Genomic DNA, 13127 nt, shown 5'->3' with positions numbered 1-13127 from the left:
AATTATAAAAGGTATGTATCAGTGATCCATTTTGGAAACAAAAAAGTATTTTATATATATAAAAAATAAAAACAACTAAAATAATATATACCAATCCACTGTAGTTGTTTTTAGGGGGGATCAAATTACTTATTTCTGATATGTGTAAAAGGGGAGAAAAAGCCTATATATCTTTGCTGATTCCAGGAGCAGGTAGAATCAATTTCAGCTTAGGAAACATCATACAGCTAAAGCTGTGCCTATGAAATGAGCCACATTCTTCCAAATCTGTTGTAGAATTTTTTATGGATAAACATGGCTGATACAACATGTCTTTATGTCTGCTCTCTCATAAAACCCTTCCACAATGACAGTAAGGAATTTAAGACAGTATAAACTTAAAAACGTAAAGAAAAATCAACAGTGGAAGAGAAATTTCAACATACATTTGAAAGCTGAAAAAGAAAAGAAGAAGGTGTAACTAACCAGCAAGCCAATTCTCCCCAAAGAACCAAGGAGAGGCTCAGAAGCTGTGGGCCCACATACCCAAAATGGAAGACTAAAAGTAGTTTTGCAGATCCCTCTAACCTATTTCCACACACCTGGTATGTACTCCCTCAAATTCCTGCAGAAGGTCAGATACTTTATGAATTGAAAAGCCTGTGGGCTTGGGGTACCCAGCAGCATGGAGGCATAATGAGGGGTCAGTCTGACAACTGGGGAAGTAAGTAAAAATTTGGACAATGAATGAGAAGGACTCCATGTCACCCTTCCTCCTCACCCAGCTCCTTAGAACATTGATAACCATGTTTATATTCCTGAGGTAGGGTTCAGAGGACTTGTTTTCAACAGTAAGTGAGTGGTCACATAGTAAAGAAAACCAATATTGATACTTGGCGTATCCAAACCAAAACACTTAGGTCACTGCCCAATCACTTGACAGTGATGTCTACAAGCCCCATCCATGCTCACAGAGCTTCCAAACTTCTGGTTCCTCATTCTTTAGTAGGAACAGACAGTGTAAAATCAACAGGGAGGAGCTTCCTTCATGAATGGCAGGGACTAAAACAACACACAGGACAGAGGGCTCAGAGGACACAAAGCCAACATAGGGAACTAGAGAAAACTAAAAAACAAGCAAAACTGGTAATTAACATACCCCAAAATAAGAAAAGTTTCTCATAACTGAGAACTAAAAAAATGGCAGTGAAAAAGAAAATGCTTGAGATTAGCAATATGATAAGAAAAATATTTAATAGAAGAATTAGAAGACAAATCAAGGCTATCTCAAAAAAAGTAGAAAAATTAAAAAGGTTGATTTGAGAAAAAAAACTGAGAAGAAATCAAAGATGTCCAACAACCATATAATGTAATTTTTTTAAGAAAAAAAGAACATTTTCAAGGAAAAAAATTGATAAGAAAAAGTCTCAAAACCAGACCACTTACATTTCTAGATCAAAAGTGCCACTGAATGCCCATGATCATGACTGAAATAAATTCCACATCACAGCACCATGATTAAAAAGAAAAGATATTTAAAAAAACTAAAACTAAACAACAGTTAACCTAGAAGACTCAAGTAACAGAATTCTCCAGAGCAACTTGTGAAGTTAAAAAACAGCACTGAAAAACTTTTAAAATTTTGAGGGAAGATAATTTCCAACATAAAATTTTATTATTAGGCAAATTTACCAATCCAGAATAACACAAACACATGCAAGTTTCCATAGTTTTTAGTTTTTATACAGACTCTTCCTGGAGGTCCATGAATGTGGTCCATGAAAATTAGAGAGTGAACCAAGATAAACAAATACCCAGGAGAAGGCAATGGAGTGCTTGGGGCTCACTAACGGCTAGGAATAACGTCTGTTCTTGTCAATCAGACTGAAAAAATCTAATAATTCAAATAGTATCAGACAGAGTACATAATGGTCTTATCTCAAGAGTGGGTAATAACTGATCCTAGACTGAGCACGGTTCTGGTTCTGCCTAACAAATTTTAAATGCAAGATACCAAAGGATCAATCTTTATCCAACAGTTTAACAGTATTCCAAAACAAAGCCCCATATTTATAGAAATACAGAAATATCTGGCATCCAACAAGGTTAAATTCACAATGAGGGGGATCAAATAAGATTACCGGGCATACAAAGAAACTGCAAAGTACTATATGTAGCAGGAATATAAATGAATCGATCAAAACTGCCCCAGAAATAACAGAAATATTAGAATTAGCAAGGACATTAAAACAGTTATTGTAACTATATTCTACTCAGTCCAAAAGTTAAGTAGAAACATGAAAGATACCAAAAAAAAAAAAGAGAGAGACAAAAAGAGATATGAAATATACACTGGACAAAACACCAATAGACTCATAGACACTGAGAAGTGACAAGTGGCTACCAAGGGGAAGAAGTTGGAGTGGGTAGGGGGAAGGTTGAGGGGGAGAAAGGGGCACAATAATTTGCAATAACAACATAAATAAGTCACGGGGATGGTAGTACAACATGGAGAATATAGTCAATGATTCTGTAACATCTTTCTATGTTGATAGATGGTAACTGCACTAGAGGGAGTGAGGATTTAATAATATGGGGAACTTGAACTACTGTGTTATATGTCTGAAAACAGTATCAGATTGTGTATCAATGCAATAGTTGAATTAAAAAAAAAGAAAATACGCACTGGATAGGATTAATGGCAAATAAGGCATTACATAATAAAAGATTAGTTAATTTGAAAACATAGCAATAGAAATTATCCAGAGTACAACACAGACTAGGGTCAAAAATCAAGAGCATCACTGAGTTATGAAACATTTTCAAGTGATCTAATATATGTGTAATTGGAGTCCTTAAAGAGGAGGAGGGGTGGGAACTGAAAAAGATATTTAAAGAAGTAACAGCTAAAGTCTTCCCAAATCTGATGCAAACTACAAACACAGAGATCCAAGTTCAATGAACCTCCCAGCACAATGAATATAAAGAAAATTACACCAAAGCACATCATAATTAAATTGTTCAAAATCAACAGGGATAGGAAAAACTAGAAACAAAAGATACATTATGTATAGAGGAATAATTAAAGATTACTGTAGATTTCTTATCAGAAATAATGCAAGCAGGAAGAATGGAGTAACATTTTTAAAGTACTGAAAGGAAAAATAACTGAACCTAGAATTCTATATCTAGCAAAACTATCTCTCAAAAAACAGGCAACCCCCCCCAAACAAAAACTCTCAAAGGCAAAGATGTTATTCAGACACACATAAATTCAATTCCTCACTAGATCTATACTGTAAGAAATGATGAAGTCCTTAAAAAGAAAGTAAGATACCACGTGAAAATATAGATGTATTAAAGATATAAGTAAAATGTGCTGTGAGCAAGATAATACAGAGATAATAATACCTCCTTCTTACTGCTGCTCTGAGGATCTAATAAAATAATGTCTGTACCTAACATGGTCCCTGACATGCAGTAAGTGCTTGGTGAACATCAGCATCTTTACATTCATTGGTTTTCTTGAGTTGGATGCAATGAGTAGTTAACTTTTATATTATCATATTTTAATTAAAAATAACATATGCTATAAAGAGTATGTTGCTATTAATCTCTTCTTAGATATTAATATTTAGAAGAAAACATGAGGTATATATAGTAAGCATAAGTTTTGTAATTAAACCCTTTCAAAGTATAGAAGGAAATACCATCCTTCCTAGTTCTCATTGGTTATCTCACTAAAATGGTCCTCTGGAGACAAAGAGCAAACAAAGCAAAATTTAAAGTCTATATCAAGTTACTGGGAATGATTTGTCTTATCACACACCATTAGGAACAATATTGAACTCCAGGAATTACCTCCTTCAGTAGTGCTGGCCAGAATCCAGGAGCTCACTGCGGACCAGCCAATTTCATTCATGCAGGTCACACCAATGCTGTAATTAGCCAGAGCTTGCAGCTGCTCAATCTGATACAGATGTGTTGAAGCAGAGGTGTTAAAAATCATGACTGAGCCACGAGTCATCAGATCAACTTCCTTGACCTACACAAAGAATACAAATGCGGACCAGGCATTAGTAAGGTGGTGGGAACGTCAGGCACAGCAGACATATGCCTCCGGTGCTGTGACCCTTCCTCTCAGGAGCGGAAGTACCTGCTTCCTTTCAGGACACACACGAGCGTTCCTACCAGCATTCCTCTGCGTTACTCATGCTACTTGAGCAACAACTGAGGACCTGAGGAAAATGCCTGAAATAGGTGTTCCCATTGTGGTAGGTAACAGAGCAAATAATTATCATCACAGTATTGTAATGATTCTAATTAATGTTATAATACAACATAAAATAAAGTAGCCCTTCCTCTCTTAGAACCACCTCAATTCTTGATTTTTTTCTTTCAGCTGTTTCACAGAATATACAACAAAGACAACACACATCATACGTAGGGGCAAAGCCTAGAATATTTACTGTCTGGTCCTTTAAAGAAAATGTTTCCCAAATCCTACTTCAGAAGATGGAATACTGGATTTTAAAAAAAATCTGTGTTTATTTTCAGCGTGTAATCTGAGGACCTCTGCTCTTGCCTTGAGACTAATTTTAGTATGTCCTTTATTTCTGCCTCCCACCCAGTATAAATGCAACTCTGTGGCAGATAGATAATGTAGATTTTGTGACATTTTTTGGTGGAGAGATACAGGAAAAGGTCATGTGCACCTCACCCAACAAATGTTCTCCAAGTTACTTTAGAACATATTCTTCTGCATCCTTCCTTTCATCCTTCCCTCCATACACTCCACCAGTCTCTCCACAGCCCTCTCCAGACATCCTCAGTGCGCACAGATGGGACACAGGGAGGGATTCCCAGGAAAACCCTAGTCCAACCAAACTTCACCCTTTTTCCTTGAGCACACCTACTGTCTCGGAATGGGGATAAGAGAGAGTGGTTTTTCTCCCCTACATGTTTTTCAAATTTTCTACAATAATGCAGTACTTACAAAATAATAAAAGACAAAATAGTATCCAATAAAACACAAGTAACCAAAAGCAATTTGGGAAAAAATCTTAAAGCTTGTGTTTTCCAAATAGTACCAATATTATATATAATGTCATATATTATCATGGAGTATGGAGACACAATGCTATTACTTCAGGATACATATGTTGAAATTTGGGCCAAGGGGCCACAAATCAACATGCTGGGATTCCAGATCTTCTAGTGGGCCCCACAGCAGTGGTGCTGGGGCTGAGACTCATGTCTAAGACCCATGTCTCACATCTCAGGCCCACAGATGCCCACTGGGTGACAAGAAAGGACTCAGGTGGCCTGCAGAGCCTCTGAAGGAGGGCAAGGAGTCCTATGCTTATCCCAGTGGTGGCTGCTGGCAGAAATTACCTTCTGTTTATTCACTTTAAAGTAAGCACCTACTTCCTGGTGAACAACCACTGAAACTAGCAGGGAGGAAACATTTGGCTCTGCACCCCCGCCCCACTTCCGGAACCATGTGTGGACCGTTTCCAGGCACAGGGACATGCTGGGAGCTCATTCCTGAAGGGTTTCTATAGCAGTCCTTCTCAGCGGGTCCTGGGGGAAAAGAGGTCATGAAACGGCAAGAAGTACGTGGAAGAGTTAAAAATAGAGATGAGTATGCAGCCCAAAAATGGGTGAAGAAGGGAACCAAGCATCAGGACCAAAGGAAGTGAGAGGGTGTGTCCTTCTGTGTGTAGATTTGAATCTCATCCAAACATTCATTTGTCACCAAGTCAGAGTTTAAAATTGTAATGGACTGAGAACTTGCTTAAAAACTGCATTTGGTTCCTTCAGAAATGAGAATAGTGTTAATCAGCAGAATAGAAAAGTATGACTTCTACAGCCAGTCCTAGCTAACCCTGCTAGGATTGTTAAAGAAAATAAAGGATATCCAGTTATCTCTCATGTAATTTAACTTGTAAAGTTAATTGTACTCCTGGTTGCTAAACCTGCTAGTGCTACCAGAGATGGAAAGGAGAATGGATGAAGGGAGGCTGAGCAAGCAGGTGGGGTAAAGACAGAATAACTGCATCTGACACTCCAATGCAAGGAAGGCACGGGAGGCCTGCAATTTGACAGTCACAGGATGGTTTTCATGCCATAGCTACCCAAAACCAAGGCCGACCGAGAGAGCAGGTAAAGCTTGTGTGTGATCATCTGCCACCTTCAAGGGGACCTGGTGTTTTGAGTCCTTCCAACCACCCTAAATGCCCCTCACCTCCACCCTGAGACTCATCTCTCAAGGTGGGGGCAGCGCTCTTGATCAAAGTCTCCCTGAAGGGAACCACCCTTATATGAGAAGCAGTCTCATGTCCTCTTGGACTCTCCATGCAGCCTAGCAACCATTAAAAAGGGCTAGCCCATGCTTCAGTCATGTCCATTAACAGGGAAACAGCTCCTGGTTGCTCCAGCAACAGAGCCCTGACATATATGACACAAAAACTGATAGAATTGCAGGGAGAAAAACAGACAATTCAAAAACAATAGTTAAGCCTCAATTCCTCACTTTCAATAATAGCACCTCTAAGCAGAAGATCAGCAAGGAAACAGAAGCAAGCAAGACCATAAGCTAACTGACCTAACAAGCATCTAGGGTCCCTAACCAGGGTGGGGTATACCTTCCCCTCAAGTGCACATAGACATTCTCCAGGATAAAACAAATGCTATGCTATAAAACAAACCTTAATAAGCTTAGGAGGATAGAAGTCATACTAAGTATATCCTCCAAACACAACAGAACAACATTAGAAAGCAACAAGGGAAGAAAATTTGAGACATTCACAACTATGTGAAAATTAAACAATGCACTCCTAAGTAACCAATAGGAAAAAGAAGAAATCACAAGGAAAATGACAAAAAATGTGAGATGAATGAGGAAAAAAAACCCCAAGTAACAAAACTTATGGGATGCAGCTAATATGGTGCTTAGAGGGAAATGTATAGTATAAAGGCCCATGTTAAAAAAGAAATTTCAAATCGATTATTTAGCCTTCTACTTTGAGAAACCTAAAAAAAAATAAAGAACAAACTAACCCAAAGCAAAGAGAAGAAAGGAAATAAGAGTTTAGGGCAGAGATGAATGAAATAGAGAAGAGAAAAAAAGAATAGAAAAAGTTCACAAAACCAAAAGTTGGGTTTTAATCAAGAAAACTGACAAATCTTCAGCTGTAAGATCAAGAAATGTTAAGAGGAAAGACTCAAGTTATTAACATCAGGAATGAAAAAGGGGACATTATACACTTAAAGGAAAAAGAAAGATTATAATGGGATATTATGAACACTTATATTCCAACAAATTAGATAACTAGAGGAAATAGACAAATTCCCAGAAACACACAAACTACCAAAATTGACTCAATAAGAAATAGAAAATCTGGATAGATCTATACCATGTAAAAAGTTGAGCTGATATTCAAATAATTTCCACAAAGTAAAGCTCAATACAAGGTGCCTTCACTGGGGATTTCTACCAAATATTTAAAGTAGAATTAATATCAATCTTTCACAAACTCTTCCAAGAAACAGAAGAGGAAGGAATACTTCTAAACTTATTCTATAAAGCCAGTATAATCACAAGAAAAAGCTAACAACAAGAAAACTACTGGCTGGTATCTCTTATGAATGTAGACACAATTATATAATGGTGATATATACTAAATAAAAACCATTGAATTTTACCTTTAAATGGGTAAAAGCAATATATCTCAAAAAGAGCTGTTTAAAAGGATATCCCTAGAGAGGACTTTGTAGATACAATAAGAATTCCTAACCCTTACTGGTATTTGGGAGATTTACAAATAAAGTTGGGCAGGATTAAGCAAGACTGGAGTGGTGGGTTTAGGGTGGAGGCTATTTTGAGGATAATACATGCTTTTGCTCTTCAGAGAAGGAACAGCTGTTAGACAAGAGTGGGTGGCAGGAAGAGCAGAGAAACTAACTCCGTCTGGTATTAAAAACGCTTGGCTGTCAACACACAAAATTCTGTGGAAGTCATTTCTTTAAGCTGAGTTGGCGTGGCTGGCCTCCATCAGGTTAACATGTTTTTAACTAATAAGACCAGACATTTATGAAACTAAGAACTATCCCTGCTCCTACTGCATGACAAAGGAGAAGGCAGAAGGCATTCATGTCTTCAGTAGATAATGTACACGTGTTCCATGACCTGCCCCAAAGGCAATGCCTCACTTGAGCATGGAGGGCAGATGGTTCTGAGCACTGCGTTTTGGCATTAGGGCTTGAATTCTGGTTCTGCTATGCGCAGGCTCTGTGAGCACTCCCAGCCTGAAGCTCTGGTATGAGTTTTAGTAAGGTAATGTGGGCAAAGTCCCTGGGCCATAGAAGGCCCTCATAAGGGCTATTGCAACCCCTTCCATTTTGACTAAATGAACACTACGAGCAGAACCCACAACAAGGCAGGGTATGTATGTTTTCGGATGGCTAACCTGTATTCCTTGCAGCACTATTTTATACCAATTTTAGGTGGTAGTCAAAAAAGAGTGAAGACTTTACAAGGCCTGTAATACTCCAGTTTCCTCAGAGGCCACAGGCCAAGGTGCTACATTCAACAGCAGAGATGACCCATCCTGTGTTTGCGTGTCCGTCCTTCATGGCCACCAGCCCAACAGGAGCTAGACTGAGGAGTAGCTGGCTTCTTGAACTCCTGGTCACAAGCCACTAAGTTAGAGAAATGTTTCTGTACCTTACAAATGAATTCTCCCTGAGAAATGTGGGATTCATATATAAATCAAGTATAAAAATCAAACGAATATTCGTATTTGACCTGATTGTTTACAGTTCATAATGCGTGATCAAAACTGAAAGTTTCTGTGCTGACTGCCCTTGCACTGTTCACCATGTAAGAACTTACTCACTATGTAAGAATTTGTTCACCATGTAAGAACTTGTTCGTTACGCTTCAGAAGATTGGAGACTGTTGAGAATTAGGCTTGGGGTTTATTAATGATTGTGCATTGAGTCCCCTATACAGAATTTTATTGTTGTTACCAACCATTTGATCAATAAATATGAGAGATTCCCTCTCAAAAAAAAAAATTATTTCTCCCTGGTCTCATGAAGTTCTATATTAGAAACATGTTTCCCTTCTCATTGGCCCTTGGACCATGCACAGGACAGAGGCAGCATCCCAGGGACAGAACATTATGAAACGGTGCATGCACAGTGGACACAGAGCAGGGGTGGAGTCAATAGGCTCTAACCATGGGTACTGAAATGCCCTCCATCCTCAGGGAGATACCTAAAAACCACAGAGCACCAAATAGTACTTCCCTCTTCATCCTGGAGGCTTACCTGAATGCTGCAGTTCCTTAAGGGGGAGTAGCCATCAAAACCTGGGACCCAGGAGATCAGGATGCTGTGGGCGGTGGTGTTGTGGACACTGACTTCAGTTGGTGGGGAGGGAATTACTACATCAAAAACAAAGATATGCACACACACGGTTAGAAGCCACAGGAGGCCAGAGCTACCGAACAAATGCATAAACCCTAAGGCTGTTTGTTTCTTACGATTAAGAAAATGAGGTTTTAAAGAGAAGCTACCCTACGCCCGACAGTAATCATATTAGCCTAGAGACAGGGCATCCAGGGACAGGATGGTTCTGCTTGGGCCAGAGACATGGAACATAGGCCTGTTTCCCCGCCACGGATGAAGTGAGAGTTTTTAGCTGTAAACAAATGGGGAGACATCATTTCCTTTACTAAGCGCGTATTCGCTATCCTGCTGTGTGCCCTGCCCTGTGTGGGGGAGACCCACATCAACTGAGAAGAGCACCCTGTGCCGAGAAGAGAGCATGAGTGTGTGTGCGCATGTGCAGGGCAAGGAGAGACTTTCCAGGCCAAGGAAACAGGTAAGGGCCAGTTCAAGCCAAAGAGCCAACTGCATCTGTTTGAGGGGTGGGGACAATGCCATAATGAGCATGCAATGACCCTGGCCACACGTGGGACATGGGCAGGCATTTTAACATATGTGATACCTTGGTATGGTAGCAGGGTAACTGCACTTACATGGTAAGCATTTAGTAATGTATATGATTATCCAGGCACCAGGTTGCCCATCTGAAACCAATGTAATATGGTATGTCAACTGTATTCCAATAAAAAACAAAGACTAAGAAGGATCTAAAGTTTGGGGTCTTATTTTCTTATGGTAAATTCTTTTTTTTTTTTTTTTTTGGTAAATTCTTTATTAATAGTAATAATCACATAAATCACATAAACAAAGATGACAACTAATGTTTCTGAATACTTAACTAAATGTGAGCACTTTATGGACCTCATTTAATCATTACCAGAACCCTATCAGAGAGGTAGTCCCACAAGACCCATTTACAGTTGAGGAAACTGAGTTATCAGAAAAAAACTTGCCAAAGGCCACAGAGCTCCTGAGCAGAAGCATAGGGACTTGAACTCGGGTCTGCCTGACCCTCAAGAGGACACTGGAGACAGCAAACTGATCAGGGTGGGCACCAGCAGGGACAGGGGGTCTGGTCACCACTTGGTTGGGTGTATAGCCATGGCATTCGAATGCCCTCTCTACACTCAGCCCCCTTTCTCTTAGTGGGGATGGTAGTCACTGCTCTGTGGGGCCGTGGTGGGATTAAATGAGGAGCACATGCATGGAGTGAAGGCCAGGAGGATGGGCGGGAACAAGCGGGGAGGAAGGCTGGGACCAGAGTAAGCGTGTGCTGACACCAGGTTCAGGATTTCCGATGTTCCTAGTAGACACACAGCTTGAAGAGTGGGAATGGATCAGCATATGGCTTGACTCACTTCCCTACAGAGGTTATTTGTAGGATTGCCCCAAAATATCTGCCTTTCCAAGGTCAAAACTGGGCCACATATACTGGAGTTTAGAACAGATTAAAAGAAGGGAGACTGGGTGGCTTTGACATAAATTTCTAATTGAATGAAAGCCACACACATCAACTTTGGAAACAGGATTTACTTTTTTAAAAATTAGTTGAGATTCTGTGTGAAGCACACAATTAATACTTCTCATTTTATGGATTTTTATATTCTGAGATGTTTGTAGTTTGCAAAAATGTCTCTATAAATTTACGCCCATTCATAAATTCCTGAAATTCTTAACATTTCTTATGAACACTGTAATAACAGGATTTGCAATAGAAGGAAGGAAGTTATACAGTTCCTCCACTGATGACTTTCAGTTTGCTTTTCTTCTTCCAATGAGCTTTTATAAAATGCCACTCATCCTCTTCATCTAGCTGACTTACAGAAACTCAACAGCAGCACCTTTTTAAAGTGTAACTAACTTCCTTTGCAATTTTGAGACCCTGCTGTGCACCCAGCTTTTAACTCATTATTAAACACATGCTGCTTTTTCTCTTGTGTTGCTCCAAGGAAAAGGAATATGAACTCAATCTTTGCTTCTCAATATTTAAATTAAGAAGAAATACTAAAACATAAAATTTGCTTGAATATCTATGAGAGAGGGTAAAGAAGATGATTTGAAAGGAGATAAGAACACATTTATTTTGAGGTTTTTCTTTCCTTTTAAACTTCAGGTTTAAGTACCTTTGATCCCACAGAGGGAAGAAGAAGGGGTGAACGATTGAATTAGAATGTCTTCACCCACATGCGGACCTTCAAACACAAGGCCTTCCCTTACACTGTATCTGTTCAGAGGGAGCAGGAGGGAAGGGAGATAAGAGGAAAAGGGGCAGGAGCTTTGTGTCCTGGAGGAAGAGTGCTTGACCTGCTCTCCCGGCTCCTCTCCCTCCCTCTGAGCAGTAGCAGGTGGAGATTTGCTTCAGCCCAGCTGCCCTGGGAAGGACAGAGCCCATGCCTTCCATCAGTGCCCTCAGCCACCCCATCCCCTCGGGGGCTCTTCACAGGGCAATGGGAGCTAGTTCAGGGTGGAAGAGGGAATAGTGAAAACAAGAGCTAAAGTAGTCAAGGATAAACATTTCCGCCTATTTTCTTCTCAGACCAAAGCAAAGCTAGACCAGTTGATGTTTTTGAAAGACTTAGTTCCAGGCACTGTTGTGAGTGCTTTCACTTGAATCATTGCATTGAAGCCTTAAGAATAGGCCAATTCTGTAATTATCCCGGCTTTGCAGAGGGGAACACTGATGCCAGAGAGGTTAAGTGACTTGTCCAAGGTCACAAAGGATGTGAGAGGGGAAGCCAGGGCTCAAACCTGGGCAGCTGGCTACAGAGCTCCTCTGATGTCACTCCACCAGCTCCCAGAACACGCTCAGGGGACCCAGCCCTGCTGCTTACCTTTGATGTTGATGTGCACGCCCTTGGACACAGTCAGCCCTTTGTCATTGTGGGCCTCGCAACTGAAGACGGCTGTCTCGGTCAGACCTGGAATGGAAGGATACCTATGAGGCCAGCTGCAGAGAAGAGGCTGCTGTTCACCAGAATCCTACAGTTGTCATTACTTCTTGGTTCACTGCTTCAAGCCATAAGTGCAAAGTTAATTTTTAATATGTGCTGGTGTTTGAAAAGCAAATCTGGGATTAAACCCTGGATACCAGGAGCAAGGCAGCATGAGCCTAAGAGGCAGCTCTTCACTGGGATCCTTTCCTGTTCCCTGGAAGTGAGACATTATGAAACAAAGCAGTTATCAGTTAGATTTTAATTTCTGCAAGGAGGTGTGGGAACTGCTGGCCCCAATATCAAGAAAGCGGCCTCTGAGACTCACAGGACAGTGCCCTGCTGCTCAGCCCCACAGTTCATACCATGTCACACACTATGGATAGTTCAGAATACCGGGAACAGCAGGATAGGAGTCACAGTCTTTAACATTGGAGATGATCTGTTGTAACGAATCCTTTTTTGATAGTCAATTCATATGGAATTATCACACAAATCCAAGGCATTATTATTACTCTATAAGACACTAGTGCTGAATGAAGAAAAATTCTACCATTTTAGAAGTTTGAAGAAATCTTAGAAATTTAAAAAATTATCTGAGTCATTAAATAGAAAAGCAGAGGTCTTTTAAATAGAAAATCCAGATCTTTTGTTTCTAATGCTATTCTCTAATAAAAGGAATCCGAGCTCCTTGGAGAAATGGCTGACTCTCAGATTGGAGCAGGAAACACATAAAATAAGCCTTGAAGAAAATATAATATA

At 40.0% G+C, this 13127-nt stretch overlaps 1 protein-coding gene across 4 annotated transcripts in view; it reads right to left on the bottom strand.

Moving 5' to 3' along the window:
• The window catches only part of MERTK (MER proto-oncogene, tyrosine kinase), a 102540-nt gene that overhangs the window by 36131 nt on the left and 53282 nt on the right, over window positions 1–13127 (bottom strand). For all 4 annotated transcript variants that reach the window (XM_017652373.3, XM_017652374.3, XM_017652375.3 and 1 more), the window contains 3 exons: window positions 12267–12353; window positions 9316–9431; window positions 3841–4024 (listed from right to left, as the gene is read on the bottom strand). In XM_017652373.3, coding sequence (XP_017507862.3) covers window positions 3841–4024; window positions 9316–9431; window positions 12267–12353 — 387 coding nt within the window. The remainder of the gene's footprint in view (window positions 1–3840; window positions 4025–9315; window positions 9432–12266; window positions 12354–13127) is intronic.

The sequence above is a fragment of the Manis javanica genome, chromosome 1 (genome assembly GCF_040802235.1).
Source record: "Manis javanica isolate MJ-LG chromosome 1, MJ_LKY, whole genome shotgun sequence".
NCBI lineage: Eukaryota > Metazoa > Chordata > Mammalia > Pholidota > Manidae > Manis > Manis javanica.
This window is presented reverse-complemented; position numbering and strand designations above follow the sequence as displayed.